This window comes from Vicugna pacos, chromosome 17 (assembly GCF_048564905.1).
Source record: "Vicugna pacos chromosome 17, VicPac4, whole genome shotgun sequence".
Classification (NCBI taxonomy): domain Eukaryota; kingdom Metazoa; phylum Chordata; class Mammalia; order Artiodactyla; family Camelidae; genus Vicugna; species Vicugna pacos.
The window spans coordinates 13,165,849-13,190,302 of NC_133003.1; the positions used below are offsets into that span (position 1 = coordinate 13,165,849).

General features: G+C 37.8%; 1 protein-coding gene across 7 annotated transcripts in view; it reads right to left on the reverse strand.

Annotated features, from left to right (window-relative positions):
- LRRFIP2 (LRR binding FLII interacting protein 2) overlaps positions 1-24,454 on the reverse strand; it is a 99,500-nt gene that overhangs the window by 7,149 nt on the left and 67,897 nt on the right. For 2 of the 7 annotated variants that reach the window (XM_072940985.1, XM_072940979.1), the window contains 7 exons: positions 23,991-24,062; positions 19,527-19,697; positions 11,511-11,603; positions 9,136-9,228; positions 3,323-3,424; positions 2,914-3,046; positions 1,373-1,422 (listed from right to left, as the gene is read on the reverse strand). In XM_072940985.1, coding sequence (XP_072797086.1) covers positions 1,373-1,422; positions 2,914-3,046; positions 3,323-3,424; positions 9,136-9,228; positions 11,511-11,603; positions 19,527-19,697; positions 23,991-24,062 — 714 coding nt within the window. The remainder of the gene's footprint in view (positions 1-1,372; positions 1,423-2,913; positions 3,047-3,322; positions 3,425-9,135; positions 9,229-11,510; positions 11,604-19,526; positions 19,698-23,990; positions 24,063-24,454) is intronic. The other 5 variants (XM_072940981.1, XM_072940980.1, XM_072940982.1 and 2 more) reach the window with 5 other exon arrangements.

Genomic DNA, 24,454 nt, shown 5'->3' on the forward strand with positions numbered 1-24,454 from the left:
CCTGCTACACTCACCTGGCAAACTCTAACTCCATCCACCCCATGCCTACACCTGTGCAGCTAAATGTGACTGGAGAAACATACAATAAATGCATTCACACAGAACTCCAAACCACGTCACTGTGAAATTTCAGAACACTGGGGAGAAAAGAGACTGTGATACAAACTTCTAGAGAAGGGAAAAATGGGTCATGCACATATAAAAACCAAAAATCAAAATGTCCTTGAAATTCTCAACAGCCATACAGGAAGCTAGAAGACAATGAAGCACTTTCTTGACTTAAAAAAGATGAAGGAAAATGACTACAACGAAGAATTCTATACCCAGTCAAACTGTTAGTCTCGTAAGAGGGTAAAATGAAGACATTCTCAGTCCTGCAAAGTTAAGAAAAATTTATGGTCCACATACTCTTTTCTCATGTTCTCAGGAAGTACTGGGGGAATGTCCCAAAGTAAGAGAATAAATAAAGGAGGAGGAAGGCCTGAGACACTGCGAAAAGGGAAACCAATCTGAACCACAGGCAAAGGAAATTCTAGATGACGATGAAAACTGGTCACATCTCTGTACTGAGGGAGCGAGCCATTAAGTTCTGAACGAGATGTGTCACATGCTCCAAGAACCAAAAAGATGGAACTGAGGGAATACTTCGTGCATCTGAAAACCACTAAGGGTGGATTTAAATCACTGTTGGAGAGCCTGCAGCAAGATTAGTAATCAATACATAGGAAACCAAGCAATTGAAAAGAAAAACCACAGCACTAACTTCAAGGGAAGTAAAGAGTGCAAAGGAGATGAGAGGCCATCCTAGAAAGCTCCACGGCTCCCCTGTGAGTAGTGTTCACGGCGTCCTGACAGCGCAGACAGACTGGCACACTGCCCTTCTAGCAGGATGTGGGGATGGGAAGTGTACGTGTGTTGGGGAGGGGGGATGTGCGACAGCTACATCTTCGTCTTCCACAGAGGGATGTGAGCACTGCTGCCTTAAACAGAAACATCGAGAAGCAACAGAAGCGTGTCATTCAGAAGCTCACAAGGGCAGTACACCCCAGAGCAATCAGCTAAAAGAACCAGGCAGGAATGGGCGGGGTGAAGGTGGAGGGGCAGGCAGGGCAGGCAGCGCCTGTCTTCGTAACAAGCTGTGCTGAGCTACCTGAACGCTTACACTCAGTGTCCTGTAATTTTTCTTTAAAGAATAGGAGACAACAAAGAGGTCAAATATGAATTACCTATTTATCCTTCAAATCTTACTTGAGTAGTGATGTTTGAAACAAGCACATTTCTTTCTAGCGTACATTTCACTTTGCTAACATTTTACCATATGATTTAGTCAGTTACAATGAACATTACCTTCCAATGAGAAGAATGCCCTTACCTGTGATAGGAGCTCTTCCTTTTCTCCAGCGAGTTTTCGTAGCCTTACATCTAAAACATGAGAAAGGCTGTAACCTAAATTTGTAATGATGTAGTATATAAACAATTAAAACTAATTCCCTCAAATTCACAAACAACAACATTATCTGATAAACAGCTTACAGCTCTGAATGTCAAAAGACATGAAGGCTTTAATGGTGTAAAGGAAAACTACTTAATTGTTCAACACACATTTCCACATAACTGATATTTATCAGGGCACTAAACATAACATTGGCTCCCAAGAGCAGTGATTTTCCATTCAAAGACAAACTAAAGTACAAAGATCATCTCCTTGTCTCACAAATTAGCAAGTTTTACCAGTAGACAACTCAAATGCAAAGGGTACTCCCATAGGCTTAAGCCCTTAGCAGGAGAAAAAACAATATGGAAGAGAAGATAGGGAGCTAAGAACTGGACTGAGAGGGGATGCTGGGGCCAAGAAAACAGCACAATGATGGAAGAAGCCAAGGCCCACGAAAGCCAGCGGGGCGGGGAAGGGGACCACCTCTAAGATGTGGGCTGCCTGGAGCTCATTTGAGGCTTGGTAGCAGGATCACTAGGGCTGGCTCCTGGCCTGTGGGGAGCGAGAGCTGCTTCTTCCCAACATGCATTAAAACAGACCCCTTGGGCAGAGGGGATACCCACAGGTGAGTTTTTTAAAAAGCAGCTGACACTTGGCCAGTGCTCCCCTCAACCAACCAAGGCCACAGCCAAATGTGTCAGCACCTCTGTATCGGGCGGGGGAAGCAATGAGCACCCTCTGCTTTGTCAAAGGCGCTACAAGTATGTTTCTGGAACTCTGTACTTCAGAGAATGTGCTTTTAAAGAGTTTTTTGGTTCCCCCTCCCTTACAGTACAGCCCATGCTAGGAAATCTACACATATTTGAAAATATAAAAGTCCACTGATGACACAATATCTACTTGGGCCATTCTTCTCTAGAACAGGACTCTCAGTGGAGGCAACAGATGGGCAGCTGTGTGATTTCTCAAAGGGTTAAATGTAAGAGGCTCAGACCTTAAGAAGCTCAGAAACCCTGCTCTGGAATAATACTCCTCTGATCTCTTCTCGGTCGTCTGTTTCTTGCCTTAACAAATGCAGTGGCAAAAAGCTACAGAATCCCGGGATAAGCAGCAGAACATAAAACCAGATGCTCCCGGAAGAAGAGACTTAACATGTACTTGGGACGGGTTTCCCGGGACGGATGTGCTGGATTATCTCTTTGCAGAAGGTTATATTTAAGTGAAAAAGCAACACATATACACACACAGTGCTTCCAACTGGGGCCTTACGGTTACACGTACTGCCTGACAGTGATCCAGACAATGGTTTCCCAGGGCCTGAAGACAGCTCACCAGACTTCTTCCCATTAGGGATCGAGAAAGGCTCAGACAGCCCTGCATTGTCTTTGTTTTCCAAGTCAGGATGTGAGCAAGCTGGAAGCCCAAGAGGACAAGCCCAGCGCTAATTGAAGTCAGCACGCAGGCAGCCGGTGTCTTACCTAGGGGCCCCTCTCCTGCTGACTCCAAGACCTGAGCGGCTTCCTGAGACACAACAGTGATGGCTCCGACCACTGGTTCATGGTGGACATCGCCGTTGGGAGTGCCGTCGGGGATGATGACTAAGCCATGTTTCTGGGAGGAAGGAAAAAACCCACCATCACAAAACATGGCCCACACGGAAGCAGCATGCTCTGTGAGGTGACCCTGTGACAACATACGCTTGCCCCAGGTAAAACCTGGTCAGAACTAGTTAGCAATATAGTTCTGCAGAGAAAGGACTTACACCTACCAAATCTCGACCGGAGAATGAACACTGTGGCTTGTATTCAAGCTAGGAAAGATGACAGGACGGAAGGAGGGAAGAACAAAGCAGTGAGGGGCTGGCGCTCCGAGCTGATGCCAACATACCTCTCCCGTCTTCATCGCCTCCTTCAGGTCAGCCAGCTCCTCTCTGAGCGTATCGCGCTCATTCCTAAGGCAGGCAATGTATTCTTTCTGTTTCTCTAGGGCCTGGTTTAGACAGGGTAGCAAGAGAAAGAATAGCACAGAAAAAGAGCAAGTGAAAGGGAGCAGAGAAGTACCAAATTCAAATTTTTAAAAAAGACAGGCATAAAGGACAGGGAAGTGTTAGCATTAAAAGCTTAGGAACAAGCAGTTAGATATGGGAGGAAATACAAAGTTACACGGATATACATCTCCAGACGGGAGGTTTAATAGAAACTGGTTAATTGTGCATAAATTTGGCAAAGCATGCTTATCACATCAGGCAAGAAAACAAATCTTTCTTTTCCAGTCAATGAAAAAAGCAAGAAAAGGAAGATGAAGACAGGAGTGATATTAAAAGTTTCCTTACTAACCTCCTAAGTATGTTTTTATTTGGTAGACCCCAAAACCCCACATTTCATGTTAAACTAAACTAGTTTATTCAAGAATATACTTGATTTGTTAAAAAATAAAAATTGGTCCTGGAAGAAAACAATTATTACATATATAAGATGTTTTAAGTAAATATTGGCCACAGTAATTGTTCTCCAAGTAGTATGGTAAAATATTCCTCAAATACTGCTTAATTAAAAAATAGCTGATCTCCCTCCAAAATTCTCAAGGATCTGTTTTTGTTAATTTAATTAAATGCAACTACGGGTCATTTAGTTTTCTGATATATCTTCGAAATGTGAAAAACAAAACACTGACAAATACAGCCCATTTATGGGAAGGAAGCCGACTATGGCTTTTGGAGGCAGGCTTTGGAGTCCTGGCACCTATGAACTCATCTATGTCTCAGTCTCCTCACTGAGAAACAGAGGGGTATGACAGCACCCATCCCAGGGGGACAGGCGTAAAGGAGGACTCAGTGTAAGACGGCAGTGAAGGCTCGGGGAAAGCCAGCCTGGCTTCCCTTTTTATTTTCCCCACCACTGCCTACATCCCACGACCGTCAGAGCTCAGGACAGCGGTGCAGAGGCAGGAAGACACGTCTGGTCAAAGCTGACAAATTGTTACTCTATGTAATAAAACACCTCAGACTTCAAAATCCACCCAAGTTAAGCAGTCTCTGCAGGTATCTGACAGCTGGGCTATTTGAAAAATCTTTTCTCTGCATATTTGCTCATATATTTAAGGTTTCCTCCCAGCATTCCCAGTAATCCAAGAAGTTAAACTACAACAGGTAACTTTCCTCTTGGTTTATAGAGTTTAGAAGGGGGCTAACTACTTAGTTACTGATTGCTGAATAGCTGGACATTTTTTTTAAATCATTATAATCCTATTTTGCAACCAAATAGGGCATAAGTAAAAAAGGGATGATAACAACTACCATCTGGATAGCTGCAGCTGTTGTAGATATATACTCTCTCTCTTATACAGTATATTTTTATATATAATTTCTCCTTTACATACCCTGTACTTGTCTTAGTCCATTTCACAGATTTGAAAACTGAGGCTCAGAAAGACTGTTTTTTACCCAAAGCCACAATAAGTGGCAAAACCAGAAAATGAATCCAGTTCTTTTTGGTTCCAGAGGCCTTGCATACTTTCTATATTGTCATCCCAGGAAGGCCACAACTATGTTCCCTTCCTGTCATCCCAGGAAGGCCACAACTGTGTTCCCTTCTTGTCATTCCACTTTTGGAAAAGGAGTTCACGGGGCAAGGCCTACTCCTTACTTATCCAAACTGCACTGTGAATATCTAACTTCCTTTCAACAACTCACATTCATCCTGTGTGTCGAGAGTCTAACTGTAAATTAATAATTTGAGTTTCCAGCACCATAAGGCATTTACTCAAGCACTTCGAGCTAATATTAACACTCCATTGCATTAATAACAAATGTAACCTTAGGACAGCAAAGCCCAAGCAGTACTCTCCCATCTGTTGACAGCCCCTTTAATCTCTGGCTATTCTGGTTACTGGTATCTGCGTGCATAGTCAGGCCGTGCATCACCACGCGTAACTGGGTCAGTGACCGCTGTCACGTCACAATATGCTCTACAGAAACACCACCACTGGAGATAAAAGATCCCTTAGGAACAGACCAATGTGAAACTAGGAATTCTAGCAAATGCTAGTATGTGCCATTTGCTCCTCATCCCCATCTTACGGCAGATTTTCTCTTTACTTTAAGACTTTTTAATTTCACCTTACCATAATTATGGATGGGAAAATAAAATACATCCTGCAAGTTCTCCCATTTCACCACAAAATTTGAAGGCTACTGAAATACCTTATAATTGGACCAAATGTATTCACACTGGATCTGAAATCCTCTGTATTACCTAACCATACAATCACTACCTTTGTGTTTGTATTCAATAATTGCTCCTACGGAAGATTTTTTTTTTAGGGTAAAAAGTACATGCTTGTGAAGACCTAAATAATTCTTTACCCCTGCCCTAACCTCAAATTCTAGTGTCAAGAAGCGTGAAAGGCTGAACTTTTGGGCAACAGGTTAACTGTATGTATAATTACACACAGGCACAAATATCTTTAGTTAGAATGGGAGTGAGTCTTGTGCGAGGCTATAGGGATATACAAGTCCTTCACACATACTGGTTCTACACAGGGTGACCGGGTGCCTGCAGCTACACTGGTGCTGGAGGCGTGACCGCTGGGATCAATGAAAGAAGAACCAAAGAAAACTGAACTTTAATATGAGAATAATGGCCATGTCCCTTCATGGAGTTACAAAATTTAAATCTTGATAATGAAGCTAGAGATAAGTGATGGATTAGGTAGTCACAGATCATATTTAAAGTGTGTCTTTTCACTCCTACATATAAAATAGACAAGGGCCTACCAACAAGGACCACTGTAAAGCACAGGCAACTACACTCAGTATCTTGTAATAACCTATAACGGAAAAGAATCTGAAAAAGATTATATACATATATAATTGTAAATTAATATATATAATATTAATATATATAAACTGAATCACTTTGCTGTACACCTGAAACTAACACAACATTGTAAATCAACTATATTTCAATTTTTTAAAAAAGTAATGTTGAAAAAAATTTTGTCTTTTAAAAGTCAAGGGAGGACCACCTCACACACAGTAGGATGTCTACTATCAAAAAACAAAATAAACAAACAAAACCAAAAATAGAAAAACCCAGAAAACAAGTGTTGGTAAGGATGTAGAGAAACTGGAACTCTTGTTCCACTGTGCTGGTGGAAACGTAAAATGGTGCAGCTGCTACGGAACACAGTATGACTGTTCCTCTATTAAACACAGAATTACCATACAATGGAGCAACTCCACTGCTGGTTTTATATCAAAAGAAATGAACACAGGGTCACCAAGAGATTTGCAAACCTATACTGACAGCAGCATTACTCATAATAGCAAAAAGGTAGAAGCAACCCAAGTGTCCATCAAGAGATGAATGGATAAACAAATGTGGTACATACAGACACTGGAACATCAGTCAGTCTCAAAAGAGAAGAACTTTCTGATGTGCACTACATGTCTGAATCCTGAGAATAAATGCTAAGTGAAATAAGCCAGTTAGAAAAAGACAAATACTGTACGATTCCACTTAATGACGTACCCAGGGCAGTCAAATTCATAGAAACAGAGAGTGGGATGGTGGTTGCCAGGGGCTGTGCGAGAAGGAATTGGGGAGATGTTGTTTAATGGGTGCAGTTTCAGCTCTGCAAGATGAAGAGTTCTGTGGATGATGGTGGTGACGGTAGCATAGCAATGTGAATGGACTTAATACCACCGAACTCTACACTTAAAAATGATTGAAATGGTCAGTTTGTGTTCTTTAGAACTTTACCACAATTTTTTAAAAAAAGATTTTTTTAAGTTGAAGGAAGAACACTCTATTGATGCATGAAACAACTTGGATATAACTTCAAGGTGTTGTATACTATACGATCTCATTTATACAACATTCTTGTTTTTTAAAAAAAGTTAATCACATTCTTAAGATGACAAAATTACAGAAACAGAACAGCTTAGTGGTTGCCAGCGCTTGGGACAGGGAAGAGGAGGGAGTAGATACGGCTACAGAAGGGAATAGGAGAGACCCCTAACGGTGATGACAATGTTCTGTAGCCTGACTATGTCAAGGTCAATATCCTATTTTACAAGATGTTACATTTTGGAAAAACTGGATAAAGGGCACACAAGATCTCTTGGTATTATTTCTTACAATTGCACATGAATCTATAATGATCTGAAACATTTTTTAACAGTTCAATTAAAAGAAAAGCCAAAGAAATACATTATTATTTGCTACATAAAAAAAAATTCTTCATTTAATAATGCCAAGAAAATTTAAAAGTCAAGTAATTCATATTGTAACTATCAGCTCACCTTTTTGGTAGGAAAAATTTTTTGTTTTATTTTGAATAGCTATTTTATTGGACTGAGAGATTTAGGGGTTTTCTATGACTGGCCCAAAATAATTAGTTTAATATACTAAGACAATTATACAAAACAGAAATCAAGGACCTGCAGATCCGTAGTAAAGAAAATTATGTAAAGTTCTAAAAGAAGCTCGTTCCACACCAGATTTCAGCCTAACCTTACAAATTACCTACTTTGTGCTGTACGTTTTTGCACATCTCATTTTAAATTCCCCAAGTAAAAATATAAATGAAATCAGTCATTCACAGTCACAATTCAAAACTCTTAACAAAGCTGTAATTTATACCTCAGAAGGCTTCTCTAGTTTTAGATGGAATTTTAGAAAATAGGTATTTTAGTATCAGAAATTCTAAAAGGTAGTGTTTTTGTTTTGTTTTTTTAACTTTCTGTCTACCACACTCTTAACCAAGTAATTTTGTTTCCCAAGTGTTTACTGAGAGGATGGGGTCCTGGAGGTGTGAAAAGACCTAGATACCAGGATGCCCTACCCGAGGAGGGTGTCAGGGCTTCACATCCAGGCATGTCTGTCACAGGTGCTCTCAGGGCCTTGGGCCAGCTTTTCGTACCCCACCTAACCTCAAGCACAACAAGACTTCCTCACTGTGCCTTAGGCCAAGGATTTCCATAGCCCCCCTGACAAGGTGAGCTTCTGCAGAAGAGAGCTCACGTGCCATGAGGTAGAGGTAGCTGCCAGTCAAAAGGCCTCATGGGATGAACCGGCGGGAAGTTTTTCAGCCTCTAGTGGACTTGGGATCTTCCTGAAGGGCTGAGCAGAAAGGCACTGAAGGCTGTTTCCTTATCTAGGCCCCTGCTTTGGGGAGTTATGAGGATATAATTAGAGATGACGTCACAGTTTGGCTGCTGCGGCAAATCTTACATTCCTATCCACTTTCGTAATTAAAATGATTTTAATCTCTTCTTAGTTTATTCACCAAAGATTTATGGGATGCTAGTAACTTGTCCTCCACTGCCACTCCCTATCCTCTTGCCTCTTATCCAAATTCTTGCAATGTAAGGATATCAAATTACCCACAGAGTTTGAATTAAATGCCTGTGGCTGTTTCTGTATAAAAATCCTAGGGAAAGAAAGAACAACTTCCTTAGAAAGTTCCTAACCATGGGTTTCACAAGCCCAGAGTCAGATGGAGAGAAGAGTTCTTAGCAACATAGGATCAGGTTTTCCCATGGAAGTTTCTTTCTATCTTCTGCTTATTCATATTTCACTCCATGTAAATGCTCAAAAATAATCATGAGGACAGGTTTTTAGGAATCTCTAAGTTAACTTATATTGGTCTATTCCTCATCAGTGAACTTTAGGACAAAGCCCAATTTCATCTCATACCCTAATGTTTTTATCTTTCCAAAGCAGTGTCTCCTGGAGGTCAAACACCTCTTTTGTCACGGTGTCTATTTTCTGCTGCATACGCTGATTCTCCTGCAGAGGAAGAGGGGAAGAGAAGTAATAAAAGAGCAGAAAGAAAGAAAAAGAGGATGGCATTAGCGGGAGGAAAACAGAACAAAAATAAAGCTTATAAAGAAACTTAAAAGGAGAAAGTCTGATGAACAGCAAAAGCAAGAGTTGCTTGTTAAAAGGAAAGCTGACGCCCAGGGTCTTGGCGGCATGGCTCTCTCACTGGCTTGCTGCGATGGAAGTGAGTTGGGGGCGCGAGGAAAAACTGTTCCCGCCACAGCTATGTGGCAGCAAGCCAGCGAGGGCTCCTGTGTACATCCAGCTCCGTAAGTGCACTCCTCCTAGATAGAGTGCCTCTTCCCCAAACATGGAACAACCTACATTTCTAGGAGGGAAACTCAGACTTGCTTCTGACCAAATGATCCTTATCACAGAAAACAAGCAGTAGTTTTGAACTCTATTTTTTTAAGTGGAACTAAAATAATACAAGAGAGATGTGTCTCAGCTTAATCACTTTGAATTTCTGTTAGCACAATCTACGACAGCAGAACATCATAAATCACAAATGAACGGTCACGTTAGTTTTTAGAAAAACTAGACTTTTAGCATTTAACAGTTCTTACACAGCTCCTCTGACTAGGCAGTGATGCTCAATTTATATCCTCTTACATTTAGTACGTTTTCTTTTTTGCATTATTGGTAAATTATCATCTCTTCTTTCCCTGTGACACACTCCTCATCTACTTTACCCTGCGGGTTTCAGTTCTAAAGGCCAAAAAGCATTATTTTGTCATATACAAGATTTTTCACTTATAAATAAATGTGCATATTAACATCTAAAAGATGTTAATTCTAAAAGTAAAAAACACCTAAAATTAAGGTTTTTAAAGTTTGTATACCCAGTACCCTGGGCTTTTAAATTAGAAACCATACTGACAAATTGAAAAAATTAAGCACTAAAATTCCTCTTAAATGCAATCATTGAAGACTAGAACATTTAAACAATTCTAATGTAAACTACTGAATTTGAGAAACAGCTCCCAAAGCAGTTTTATTATTCTTTTGAAATCATAAAGGGGAAAAGTATGTATCTTAATCAGAAAAAGAAGTAACAAGTGGCTGGCATAGTGACACACGGAAATACAAGAGGACAAAACGAGAGAAGGGTTCACATTATTATTAAATACCAGCAGGATACAGAGTCTGGATAATCTGCTTCTTGCCATATATGGAAAAACTAAGAACTAACTTCACATGTAATATGATATTTGCAAGAAATTATCTATGTTTGCATTTAGAATTCACAAATTCTACCTGCTTTCAGCAGACTATGTTCAATTCAATTATTCTCAAGAATGACGAAAAGTAACAGAAATCTACAAATTAAAAAATCATCATTTCTGTTCCTCTATTAAATGATTTTTAAAGTCACTTACAGGAGGAGAGAGTAAGTGAGGCAGGTTCATGGGGGAAGCAGAAAAAGAGGGAGGGAAAAGGGGTGGGGGTGGGGGTTCTGAAGGACCAGGGATGTGGAAGAGGTGAGCGTGGCAAATGAGGCGTTTCTCGGGGTCCTTAACCTTCCTGATCTCACCACAGGTCATCAGCACAGGTTAACAACAGACCTGCCTGATAACCACACCAAGACAGCGGGCTCCCTTCCCAACAACTTAACCCCATACTTATAAAAAAACAACAACCTCAAGACGAAAACCACATCTAAAGAAAAGCAGAGATGCAAGCAAGGTAGTAGGCACAAAAGGATAAATCCTTGCAAAGATTTCTCGGTAGACCAACACTGCTTCCCATGGCACTCAGCGCTTCTCCACCAGTAGAGCCTCAGCGCTGACCAGCCGTCACCTGCTGACCACTACCGGCATCTGGACAATGTCTTCTTTTCATTTAGCCATCTCAGAAACGTACCCACCTGAGTGAAGACCCAACTTCTTATTCCCTAAGAATCAAGTCCCAAAGTATAGCATTCACTACATTCCAAAGAATAATGGTACTCTGTAATTTTTCTTTTCACCCATTTCATAAGATATCTTTAGGAGAGAATGTGCTTAGGAATGAAAGACAACTACAAAACCTTCTGCTATTAAGAGAGGGAATGTTACAAGGGTCACAGTAGTAATTTTTTAAGCCTGCCTTCATGTTGCATGTCTGCACACTTTAGGATCCAGTCAAATGTGAGGAGACAAGCAAGCTGTTCATGGCAATTTAACTCCCTTCCTTCCCAACACACACGCCTTCATCCTATTCAATGTATTTTTTTCAAAATTAAGTACTCCCACATTTCGTGTACCTACCTCAATGAGCTCATCTCTTTGTCGGAGGCCTTCTTTAAGTTCATCCATCTTATGTTGTAGCACGCTACACATATGTTTCTGCCTTTCTAACTCCTGTTATTAAACAAATAATACAGTTAACTCAGATGGCGGCACACAATAGCCTGGAACATCTATGATACAACAACAGAGAAGCTAAGCATGGACTCCAGAATCATACCTGCACTGCCAGTGCACTGGAACTTAGCTAATTCTGCATTCTACAAAAGGTCCAGAAACTCCTCAGTTTTCATCTCATAGGATTATATATTTAGAAAACCCAAACTATTCAATAGCATAGTCACCATGAATGAAGAAATGACTTAGTAAAGTAACAGGTTATAAAATTAACATACAAAATTCAATCATCTTCACAGATCAAAACAGAATCTTGAGAGAAGATATAATAAACAATATCAAAAATAAAATAAATACATACATGTAAACTTATAAGATAGACTCAAAATCTATATGAGAAAAATGATATAAAATATTCTTGGAACACAGAGAAGTAGGACTGAACAAATGGAAAGGCCTATCATCTTCTTGGATAAAAAGACTTAACATCCTAAAAATGTCAGTTCTCCCCTATATTAATCTACACATCTAATGCAGTCCAAATAAAAATACCATCAGGCTTTTTTCTTATCGGAGCAAGACAAGCTGATTATAAAGTTTATTTGGAAGAAAAACATAAGAAAAAATAGCTAGGAAAAAACACGATGAAAAAGAAGAAAATTAACCTTACTAGGTATTGAAACATATTATAAAGCCTATATAATTAAGTGTTGTAATGGCTCATGAATACAGACCAATGGAGTCAATTAGAAAATCCATAAATAGACCCAACTACATACACAAATATATTAAACAACAACAAAACAAAAAAAGCTCCTCAAATCAATGAGAAAAGATAGACTTTTAAATTAGTGATGCTGGCATAACTGGATATCCACATGGAAGAAGCAAACTGGATGCACACTTCATATCACACACCAGGACAAGTACACAGAAAGGAGAGAGAGACAGAGAAGGAAGAAAACAGTTACCAGAGAAAAGATGAGTGAGCTGCTGTAACCAACAAGTGGGAAAACCATTACTAAAAAATGACTCAAAAATCTACCAACAGAAGGGGAATGCATAACAAATTAGACTACACAAAATTTAAAACTTTTGAATGGTAAAAAACACTGTAAGCAAAGTAAAAAAAAATGATTACAAAAAATGTTTTTAAATTTATATCAGAGACAAAAAAGTTACCATCTTTCCATAGAGAGAGCCTCTAAAATTAGAAATAAAGAAAAAAAAAAAGAACCCACAATTGTATAGAAAAATAGGCTACAGACATGGAAAGAAACAAATTGCTCTGAATATGAAAAGATACCCAGACCAAGAGAAATGTAAATGAAAACTATATTTCTCACTAAAACACTAGTAAAGGCCAAAAACTTGACAACATATTCAAGGGACAGTAGTATGGAGAAGGAAACGGGCCTTCTCATACAATTTAGTGGGAACGCAAAATTGTTTAACTCCTACAAAGGAGAATTCATTATATCTAGCAAACCCACTTTTATGACCTCCACAGATATCAGCAAAATTAAAAAAAGACCTACACAGTACACTGTTTTTGTAGGGCTATTTTTAACAGCAAAAGAATGTAAACAACTCCAGTGTCCATTAATAGGGAACCGGTGGGATAAACTGCAGTACATCCACACAGTGGAATAACTATACAGTGATAAAAAAGAATGAGGAAGAGCTTGCTACACTACAATCATAAGGTGATAAAATCAAGATGCAGAACAGTATTTATCATATGTTACCATTTTCTAAGAAAGGAGGAAAATAAATACATATATTTGTATACATTTTTGACAGGCAAAAAAACGTTTTAAGATTAAAAAAATAGAAGGATAAACCATTTAGTTAAAAAAAATTCCTTAAGGAAGGAGGAAACGGGTGAAGAGAAAGAGACAAAAGATTTACTCCTTTAAATATATTTTCCTTATTGATTTGACTTCAGGTCAGTGTAAATAATTCACATAATTGTAAAACAAAAGTAAATTTAAGAGCAACTCACTGTGGAAGCAACCCAAGTGTCCATCGACAGGTGAAAGGACAAACAAAATGTGGTACATAAATACAGTGGAATGTTATTTAGGAAGGAATTCTTGTCACAGGCTACAACATAGATGAACCTTGAGGACATTATGCTAAGGGAAATAAGCCAGTCACAAAAAGACCAATATTATATGATTTTACTTAACTGAGGCTAGAATGGTCAAACTCACAGAGCAGAATGTTGGTTGCCAGGAGACGGGAGGAGGAGGAAAAGGGGAGTTGTTTAATGGGTACAAAGTTTCAGCTTTGCAAGATGAAAAAGTTCTGGAGATGTGTTTATAAAAATAATTTTATAAAAATCTTAAAAGCAACTACTAAATATTGAAAATAAAATGTAATGAATCTAACTCTCTCTCTCTCTCTCTCTCTCTCTCTCTATATATATATATATATATATCCAGTTAGTAGCATAAGCACAGAGAAACTATTTCAAGTAACTTTAAAAACAATGGTTGGACTATACATAGCCTAGTGGCAAAATAACAACCAAACAGAAAAAAAAAAAAAAACTTTTAACTATTTTCAGTAATTATACCATTCGTGGTAATGTTGGCATTGCTATTCCGGGTATTGTGGGATAAAGCAATGAAAATAGAATGTAACATAATTACTACCATCCCTAGCGACTTTATGAACTGGGAATGGCGGTGTGGGAAAAAGGAGATACACATATATAAGACAGAAGAGCTTAAGTAAAAACCCTACATCCTGAATACGACCTACAACTATAAGCATAAACTCAAAACGTATTTTGACTTTAAAAACAAAAAAATACCCCATATACATATTTCCCTGATATATTCACTAAAAAGGCCTATGAACAGTTACCACCTTGGGGGCAAGTGCACCCTTAGCACACACACTGCTCCACTAAAAGAGAACCAGGGCTCCCTGGACAAACAGCTGATTCCAAGTCCAGAGCAGGAAATGTACTGGATGAGCTGGCAACACTTTCTTATGCTAGAGAGCAAAGAAGCTATCACAACCCAAGAGACTCATGTCAAAATTACTTGGGAATCAACCTGAAGTAGTTCACATTGAAGGTGAGATGACTTGAAAATCAATATGAATAAAAGCTACAATAGATTGAAATGATCAAATGCTTGAATTCTTGCATTATTTAAAAGTAATGATAATAGGGGGAGGGTATAGCTCAAGTGGCAGAGTGCAAGCTTAGCATGCACAGGGTTCAGGATTCAGTCCCCAGTACTGCCTCTATAAATAAACAACTAAACTTAACCCCCCCATTTTTTTAAATAATAAAAAATACATAATAATAATCGGTCACTGAGAGGATGCTAAACAGTCACTTTCTTATTCTGAAAATCTGTAAAACAAAGGAAAAGAATCAAGCTTTTATTGTGCCTTTCCTATATAGACTGTCTCATCTGAGTAATAAGAGACAAGGGGAAGTTCCTCTTTAAATGAGGATTTACACTAATAAATAAAGCACAGGAAAGTGAAAAGACAACTCATGCAATGGGAGAAAATTTTTGCCAACCATGTATCCAATAAGGAACTTGTATCTAGAATATACAAACTCTAGCAATGCAATAACAAAAAGGACAATCCAATTTAAAAATGGGCAAAGTATCTGAACAGACATTTCTCCGAGGAAGATGGATAAATAGTCAGAAGGCATATCACAATATACTTGGAATCATTAGTCATCAGGGAAATGCTAATCAAAAGCATACCTGCTAGGATGACTAGGGAAAACACTCAGATAATAACAAGTATTGGTGAAGATGTGGAGAAATCAGAACTTGCATACACCGCTAAAGGGAATGTAAAATGGTGCAGCCACTTTGGAAAAGGGTCTGGTTACTCCTCAAATGGTTAAACACAGAGTTGCCGTATGACCCAGCAATTCCACTCCTAGGTGTATATTTAAGAGAAAGAAAAACTTATGTTCACACAAAAACTTACACACAAATGTTTACAGCAGCATTATTCACACAGATAAAAAGTGGAAAAACATCAAATGTCCATCAGTATACAAATGGATAAAAAAAAAATGTGGCATACCTATACAATGGAGTATCATTAGCCCATAAATAGGAGTGAAGTACTGATACATGCTGCAACACAGAGGAACCCTGAAACTGTTAACTGAAGTGAAAGAAGTCAACCTTCAAAGACTACGTATTATACAATTCCACTGACGTGAAAGTCTAGAAAAGGGAAATCTACACAGACAGAAAGTAGATTAGTGGTTATTTATGGCTGAGGGGAGCAAGACGTAGGGAGATGATAGCTAAAGGGCACGGGGTTTCTTGCTGATGTGATGAAATAAATACTCCAAAACTGACTGTGGTGACAGTTGCACATGTCTATGAGCATACAAAAACCCTACTGAACTGTACACTTAAAAGGGAAGAATTATATGGTATGTGAATTATATCTCAATAGTGCTGTTTTAAAACAATAAAAGAAAGCAATAATGATAAAATTAGAATATATCATTTTGTAATCCTTAATCAACTAACGCATTTAAGCCTCCAGCTACAAAGAGAGATGCCATACACCTGGGCTTCAGAAGGAAAAGAACCTATGAAGTGGACTAAAACCATATTTCATAAATCCTCTAAACCTAACTATTTATAGGAAATACAGAGAAAAAGGGAATATCTTAAAGACACCATGGTGATGAAATAGCAAAATCCCTAAGACTATCAGAAACCATTAAGACAAGCAATCCAGTTTCTTCAACACATAAATTGCAAGGGAGAAAAAGAGATGAAAGGAAATTAAAATAAAAAGAGATTAATAAGACATGACAACTAATTCCAATGTATGGAACTTAAATAGATCCTGACTGTTTTTTCTTTTTAACTGCAAAAAAGAAGTCATTTACAACATTTGAGACAAATGAAATTTTAACAATGACAGGTTATGTAGTAAGAAGAAGTTATTCTTAATTTTTCAGATGTGAAATAGTCTTGTGTTGTATTTTTAAAAAGAGAAAGTTCATACCATTTAGAGAGCCATACCTAAATTCATATTAAAATATGGGATATTTAGGACTTGTTTCAAATAATGTGAGTGGGGGAAGCACATGAAAATATGCTCAATATCACTAATTATCAGAGAAATGTATATCAAAACTACAATGAGGTATCACCTCATATCAGTCAGAATGGCCATCATTTTTAAGTCCACAAACAATAAATACTGAAGAGGGTGTGGAGAAAAGGGAACCCTCCTACACTACTGGTGGGAATGTAGATCGGTGCAGCCACTATGGAAGACAGTATGGAGATTCCTCAAAAAACTAAAAATAAACTTACCATATGATCCAGCAATCCCACTCCTGGGCATATGTCCTGAGAAAAATATAATTCAAAAAGGCACGTGCACCCCAATGTTTACAGTAGCACTATTTACAATAGCCCAGACATGGAAACAACTTAAATGTCCATCAGCAGATGACTGGATAAAGAAAATGTGGTATATATATACAGTGGAATACTACTCAGCCATAAAAAGAATGAAATCATGCCATTTGCAGCAACATGGATGGACCTGGAGATTGTCTTTCTAAGTGAAGTAACCCAGAAAGAAAAAGAAAAATACTATATGATATCACTTATATGTGGAATCTTAAAAAAGGACACAAATGAACTTATCTACAAAAGAGAAACTGACTCGCAGACATAGAAAACAAACTTACGGTTACCAGCAGGTAAAGAGGGCAGGAAGGGATAAATCAGGAGTTTGAAATTTGCACATCTTGGGGAGTGATGGAAATGCTAGCTGTCTTGATTGTGGTGGTGGTTTCACAGGTGTATACATCTATCAAAATTCATCAAATTGTACACCTGAAATATGTGTGGTTTACTGTGCAGGAATTATGCCACAATAGAAGTGTTAAAAAATAAGTCACTGTGTAACTGAATGGTCCTTCTCCATCCTCACCATCTGTATTATCTGTATTATAGTAATGAAACATGCCAGAGTACCTGACCTCTTTGTATGTCTCTGAACATGAACATTCCACTTGCATGAGGCAATATGTGCTTAGAAGAAGAGAGCTCAGGGTGAAGGCATATCAGAGAGAGACACCATCACAAAGTCTTCTGCATCTCATACCAGAAGCAGATTTCTAGGGTAAATTCTTTTCAGATACACACTTTCCCAATTCAGAAAGCACAAGATTTAAAAACAGAAGCAAACTGAAAAGTCACAACTCTATGTATACTAAGACATCTCTATATCTTAGAAAATGACAGGAGGGAGAAACAAAGTTGGTTAAAATAACTTACAGGGATTATTTTTATTTTAAAAATGTTCAAGGACATTTGAGAAGATGGAAAGGTAAGAACTCGTTTTAGTACTGACCGTTAAATACTTAGCATGAGATTTTCTTCTAATCTGTTAGAAGTAAAGAGCCAGAAATAAATATGAAAAATGTGTGGGAAGGCAAAAAAGGAGGCCAAGGAGTCTAGGAAAAGTATGATGGCTCAGAATATCCAAAGCTGGCCTATGAGATACAGAGGAAACCACTTATTGTCACCAAATCTTCAATGAGCCACTGTCATCAATATGAAAATGCAACAGAAGCCTCTTTTGTCACCTATCTAAACTCTTCTTATCCTTTTTTAAAAATTATTATTGATAGACTTTATTTTGGAGCAGTTTTAAGTTTACAGCAAAACTGAGCAGAAAGTACAGAGTTCCCATATACCCCTGCCCCCCACCGCAAACAGCCTTCTCCACTGTCCACATCCTGCACAGCAGTGGTAGGTTTGTTAGAGCCAATGAACCTACAGTGACTTTATCACCCAAAGTGCATCATTTATATTAGGGCTCACTCTCAGCACTGCACATCCTATGGGTGCTGATAAATGTACAATGGATCTACCAATATACTATGGTACAGGATAGTATTGCTGCCCTAAAAATCCCCTGCACTCTGCCTCTTCATCCCTCCTTCCCCCAAACCCTCTGCAAATACTACCTAACAATTCTTAAAGGTGACCAAACAGACTGGAATGAGCATTTTCAGACCTCAAGGAAAGAAATCCCTGCAGAGTCTACAATAATAATGCTGGTCTTTTAGATGTTATATTAACAGCTTTTCTCCCTTTGCTACGTACAAATTCAGATTGTTGTTGTTTCTAACAAGGCACATTTCCTAAGTTATTTTCTGGGGTTTTTATTTTTGCAGTGTAGTAGCAACTCATTTTCTGACAGTCACATCCATTTGTCCTCTGCTTGGACTGATTTCAATACTTTTAAAAAAATCCAATAAGCTTTTAAGAGAACCAACTTGTTTTCCGCAGTTATCAAAAGGCAAATCTGGACTTTCGGCAGTGGCTTTTATTTTCCATCTGCACATTTTAACAATACAGCTTACAAACCTCTAAAAAAAAAAAAAACAGTCGATTTCTGAACCACGTCTCCACGCTGCTTGTTTTTTTAAAAACTGGCTAAAGACTTCTCTCCAACCACTTAGAAAATGAGTTCTCTTGAAAAATAGGGGGAAAAAGAAAAGAAAAAAATGAACCATTTCACTGAAAGCATTTGGAGCTTTGTGGAGTTCCAGCCAGTTATAACAGGAAGAAGTGATTCACTGTAATTGTCCCAATTAAGAGATAGAAAATAAAGATAAAATTTGAGCTGTATTCTATTTTCAGAAACTAAAGGAGGTTGTAAGCTTCTCGTTAAGAAAATAAATTAAATCTTATAAAAATTAAAAAAGGAAAATATTTCAAGACTTGACATCTTATGTTCTGTCAACATCCTTGCACCAGTTTTGATGGAAATATCATTCCATCAAATGATACTGCTACACTCTTCCATCAACCCCAGCTTTTTAAATGGCAGATTTTATTTTATGACCTAAGAGAAAGGTATGATATGGGCAATTACCTTTGATTTTTCTGCATTTTCTCTATAAAATTCGGCCATCTGTTCCTCCTGCTCTTCAATGACGTCCTTGAGGGTATCTACTTGGTATATCAAATTGTTCTTCTCATTGTCTAACTGTGCATTGGAAACCATGGCTTTCTTGTATTTTTCTTCCACTTCAGATAAAGACTCCTAAATGGAAATGAAAGTCATCAGCCTACTATCTAAAACATGTTCATTGTCTGTATGCTATGAACATAGCAGGAGACTACAGCACCAGCACACACACATGAAGATGCATTTTTGCAAAATACAAGCAGTTTGGGGAACTCCTTGTTTAGTAACATGCACATAACAGGAGGATGACAATAAGCCGACAGTGACATTGCAAGACCTTTATGGGCTCTCTGCTATCCACAAAAATAAAATCAAGCAGCAATGTAGCCTCTGAAAAATGAAAAGGTGTGCAGACAACATATAAGAGTTATAGTATAAAAATCATAAAATGAAGAAACATCAATGTTTCCAGAAATGTCACTCTTGTGGTTTTGAACAACAAGCTATTTGTTATTCTGAATGCAATGATATAACAGAATACAGCCTTTCTTTACACAAGAAAATTGCATACTCATTTGAATATCACCACTTCCTGGATGTGTGTTTTCAGTACTTTTCTGTTCTGCACTACAATGTTGATGTAAATATATACACACTTTTTCTAGCAATTATTCAAATATTAGTCATTTTAAAGCAAGCAGTACAAAAATGATTATTTTTAAAAAAGAGCTACCATTAAATGCCTAAAATTGTATATATTTCAAAGTTACCCACCTAAAATAGCTTACAGTCTGTTTTTTAATTAATATATTTATTCTGGTAGATTACTACCTCCTAGTAACATTTTTAAACTAAAAAGAAAAACACTTCACATAGAAAAAGTCATTGCTTCTGGAAATAAATTCAAAAAATATTAATGGAAATGTTTAACAAATCAAGATCAGTGATATAGAACTGAGAGTCCAGAATCCTTACATGACCCACTGTTTTTGACAAGGGTTCCCAGACAACTCAGTGGGAAAAGAATAGTTTTTTCAGTAAGTGGTATTGGGACAACTGAGATCCACATGCAAATGAAAGTCGGAATGGTATATCACACCATACACAAAAATTAACTCCGAATGGATCAGAGACCTAAATTAAAAGCTAAAACTATAAAACTCTTCCCAAAAAACAAAGGAGTAAATCATCATGACTTTGGAGTAGGCAGTGGTTTCTCAGGCACAATACCAAACTATCAATGAAAGAAAAAACACACTTCATCAAAATTAAAAACTTTTATGCTACAAATAATACATTAAGAAAGTAAAAAGACAACCCACAGAACAGGAGAAAATATTTGTAAATCTTATATCTGATAAGGAACTTGTATCCAGAATATATAAATAACATAATTCAATAATAAAAAGACACATAATTCAATTTTTAAAAGGGCAAGGATTGAAAAGATACTCCTCCAAAGTAGGTACACAAGTGGTCAATAAGCATATAAAAACATGCTCAATATCATCAGTAATAGCGGGAAACATACATCAAAACCATAATGAGATACTACTTCAGACCTACTGGGATGGCTACGATCTATAACTAAAAAACCAGAAACAAGATAATAAGTGTTGGTGAGGATATGGAAAAACTAGAATCCTCATGCATTGCTGGTGAGAATGTAGAACAGTGCAGCTGCTTTGGGAAAGTTTGGCAGCTCCTCAAAATATTAAACAGAGTTACCACATGACCCAGCAGTTCTATTCCTAGGTAATCTACCCAAGGGAAATGAAAAGATATATCTATACAAAAAGCTGTATACAAATGTCCACAGCCGCATTATTCATAATGGCGCAAAAGTCGAAAAAGTCCAAATGCCTATCGACTGACAAATGGATAAAATCCACACGGTGTAATATTACCCAGCCATTATACACACACACACACCCCACACACACACATATACAGGGATGTATGTTACAACACGGGATAAATCTTGAAAACATTATGTTAAATAAAAAGTCAATTACAAAAGAGAACATAGACTAGCCAGGGTTTAGGTGTGGGAGTGGAGGAGTAGGGAATGACTGCTGATTGGTATGGGGTTTCTTTTGAGGTAATGAAAATGTTGTAAAATTGGTGATGGTTGCACAATTCTGTGACTATGCACAAAACCACTGAATTGTACCCTTTAAATGGGTAAATTTTATGGTATCTGAATTATATCTCAATAACGGCACATTATACATACACTTATTAATTCTTCACAAACCAGGAATGTATTAACAGGTAACATTTATACTAAGATTGAGAACAAATATAACCAGAATAAGGAATATAAGCAAAGTTAATTGTATTAATGGCTTACATATAGTAGGATCTTAATATAATGCAGAATTTAGAATGATTCTGATCCATCTTAGAAGCTAATAGGAAAAAAAAAAAAAGGTCCTCCTCACAATTCAGTCCCATATAACACAGGACATAATTGCATGAAGCTAAGCCAGTTCAAGTAGTAGCTGCAAGAACACAATATATAACATAATAAAACTGACATAAAATGTATGGAATGTATTCTTCCTTTAAACAATAGACCACAGAAGACTATTTTAAATTTAAGTGTCAAGGTAGTTTTAGTGATTTTAGTCTAACTCACATGATGATACTCATAAGGAATTAGTTACATTTAAATACGTCTGAGGCAGTGATTTTTAGTGTAAGTTCTGGACTAGCAGTAACAGCATTATCTGGGACCTAGGTAAGAACGCAAATTTTTTAACAACCCCATCCTAGACCTACTGAATGAGAAAATCTGGGAGTAGGGTCCAGCAGTCTGTGTTTTAACGAGAACTTCGTGACTCTGGATAGAGAACAGAGTGTGGGAAAAGCACTTCAAAGGCAGACATGCTTAAGAATAATGCCCTAAGCACTGACCCAGCATCCTTTTTTAATAGGATATGGATACATCACACCACTGTGCTTCAACCACCAACCAGATAATTTTTTAAATGATTTTCCTTCCATTTAAAAGTCATTTCAAGGATAAGCATAATCTGAAGTCAAGTTCAATTATAACTGTGAATCAAGATAAGGGATCTTATCTGTACAAAGTCTCAAATAACTTTAATTTGTTTTTTTGTATACTACAAAGAATGCAATAAATGGTAGGCCTAAAAGGTAAGAGGAAAATGTTTAAAATCAAAAACAGGTAAGAATGCCTCTGAATTGCTTGCTTCCCTGATACATTATGTAATGTACAAGACTTTAAAATCAATGCATTTATTTAACGTACTGGATTTGTTCCCTTGATCCAAGATATCTCCAAAAGTCCTATCTCTAAAACCTGAAAAGGGGATTAAATCCTGACAATTAGAGCAAGAAGACTAGAGGAGCCCATCAGCACACCAACTCTGGAATTCTGATGCCTCCTGGCGAACACACACGGCTGCAAGCAGCCTCCCGGCTCCCCTCAGGGGCACTCTCTGTAGGACTCTGGTCCCGAGTTTTAACCATATTCCTTATGGACCACAATCGCCTGCATGAAGGGTTTGGCTGGGAGCCGGGCTAAATCCAATCACGTCAGGGCAGCTTTGTCGTTTGAGCATATCCCAAGTCACCTTTCCAAATGCCTTCGTTAAGCATTTTTAGAGACTTGCTGTGTACTTCTATTTCAAATAGGGACCTACATGTGTTCAGAGAAACTTCCAGTAATTCATAATGTTAGGTTTGAACTTTGTAAGAAAACACAGGGAAGAGCATGATAATCAAGTACCATTTACAACTAAAATGTCTGCGTCACACATTTACATTGAAAATGTAGCCATCCTTGATCAGGGAAAATAAGGCCCATTTAAATTTACCTCCAGTGCCTTCTTTAAGGCACTGAATCTGTGTAACTCTTTTTGACTTATACGTTAAAAAATCAAAACAAAAAGAAAATGCAGTCCTCATGCTGCAAGGTCCTTCCTCTAGAGGGAATATTTACAATGATGCTCTCCCTCTTAGATGCCTGTTCCTCCTGTTCTTAATATTGACTGAATTTGGTGACACAAATAGGCAGTGCTCTTTCAAGCTAAAAGCTTGGAAGAATTTTAAGGTCTAATTCTCAATTTAAAAATATCCTTAGAACACTTGTTAGGTTTTTGCCCAATTCAATTTTGTAAGGCTAAGATGCAAGGGACATGTAAGTCTTTTATAAATAGGTTTTAAAACTATAAGGTATAATATCTTTGCTGAATATTCCAAAAACTGTACCACACATTTAAACATCAGCAGAGACTGGAAGTTCACCTTTCCTATGCATTGCAGGTTAAGCACATGCTTGAAGGACAAACACTGTTAGTAAAGCTATGTGCAGTGGGGTTAACGGAGCTTGTGAGACCACCGTTGCCAACGCTTCTGCGTACAGAGAGCATGCGTGGGCTGCAGAGCGGGCCCTGATACCTTTAGTTCTTTAAGCCCCTGCATGTATCTCCCTTCTACATCCTGTATCTGGTCCTTAAGGTCATAGATATCCTGCAGGACATAGGAATGAACCATTGCATAAAACCACACACAGACATATCTTCAGTCTCAAAGGATTCAGATGAAAATGTGAATTACTTTCGTATATTCCAGACCAAAAGCAGAGAAATCAAAGTACACAAAGGTAACTGCCAGTCCAAACCACTAAAATGGGAAAAGGCCAGGTGATGGTGGGGCTGGGGAAGGTCTGGAGTAATCAGTCTAACATGTTAAACATTTTCTTGGCATTCATTTTGCTGAAACAATAGTTACAAATGAGGGTGGGGCTGCATATGGAAAAAAGCTGTATGTTATAATTTTAACACAATTTAAAAAATTGTATAAATCATTTAAATAATTTTTAGCATAATGCTTCACCTAGAACTAGTAAAATATGCAGCAAA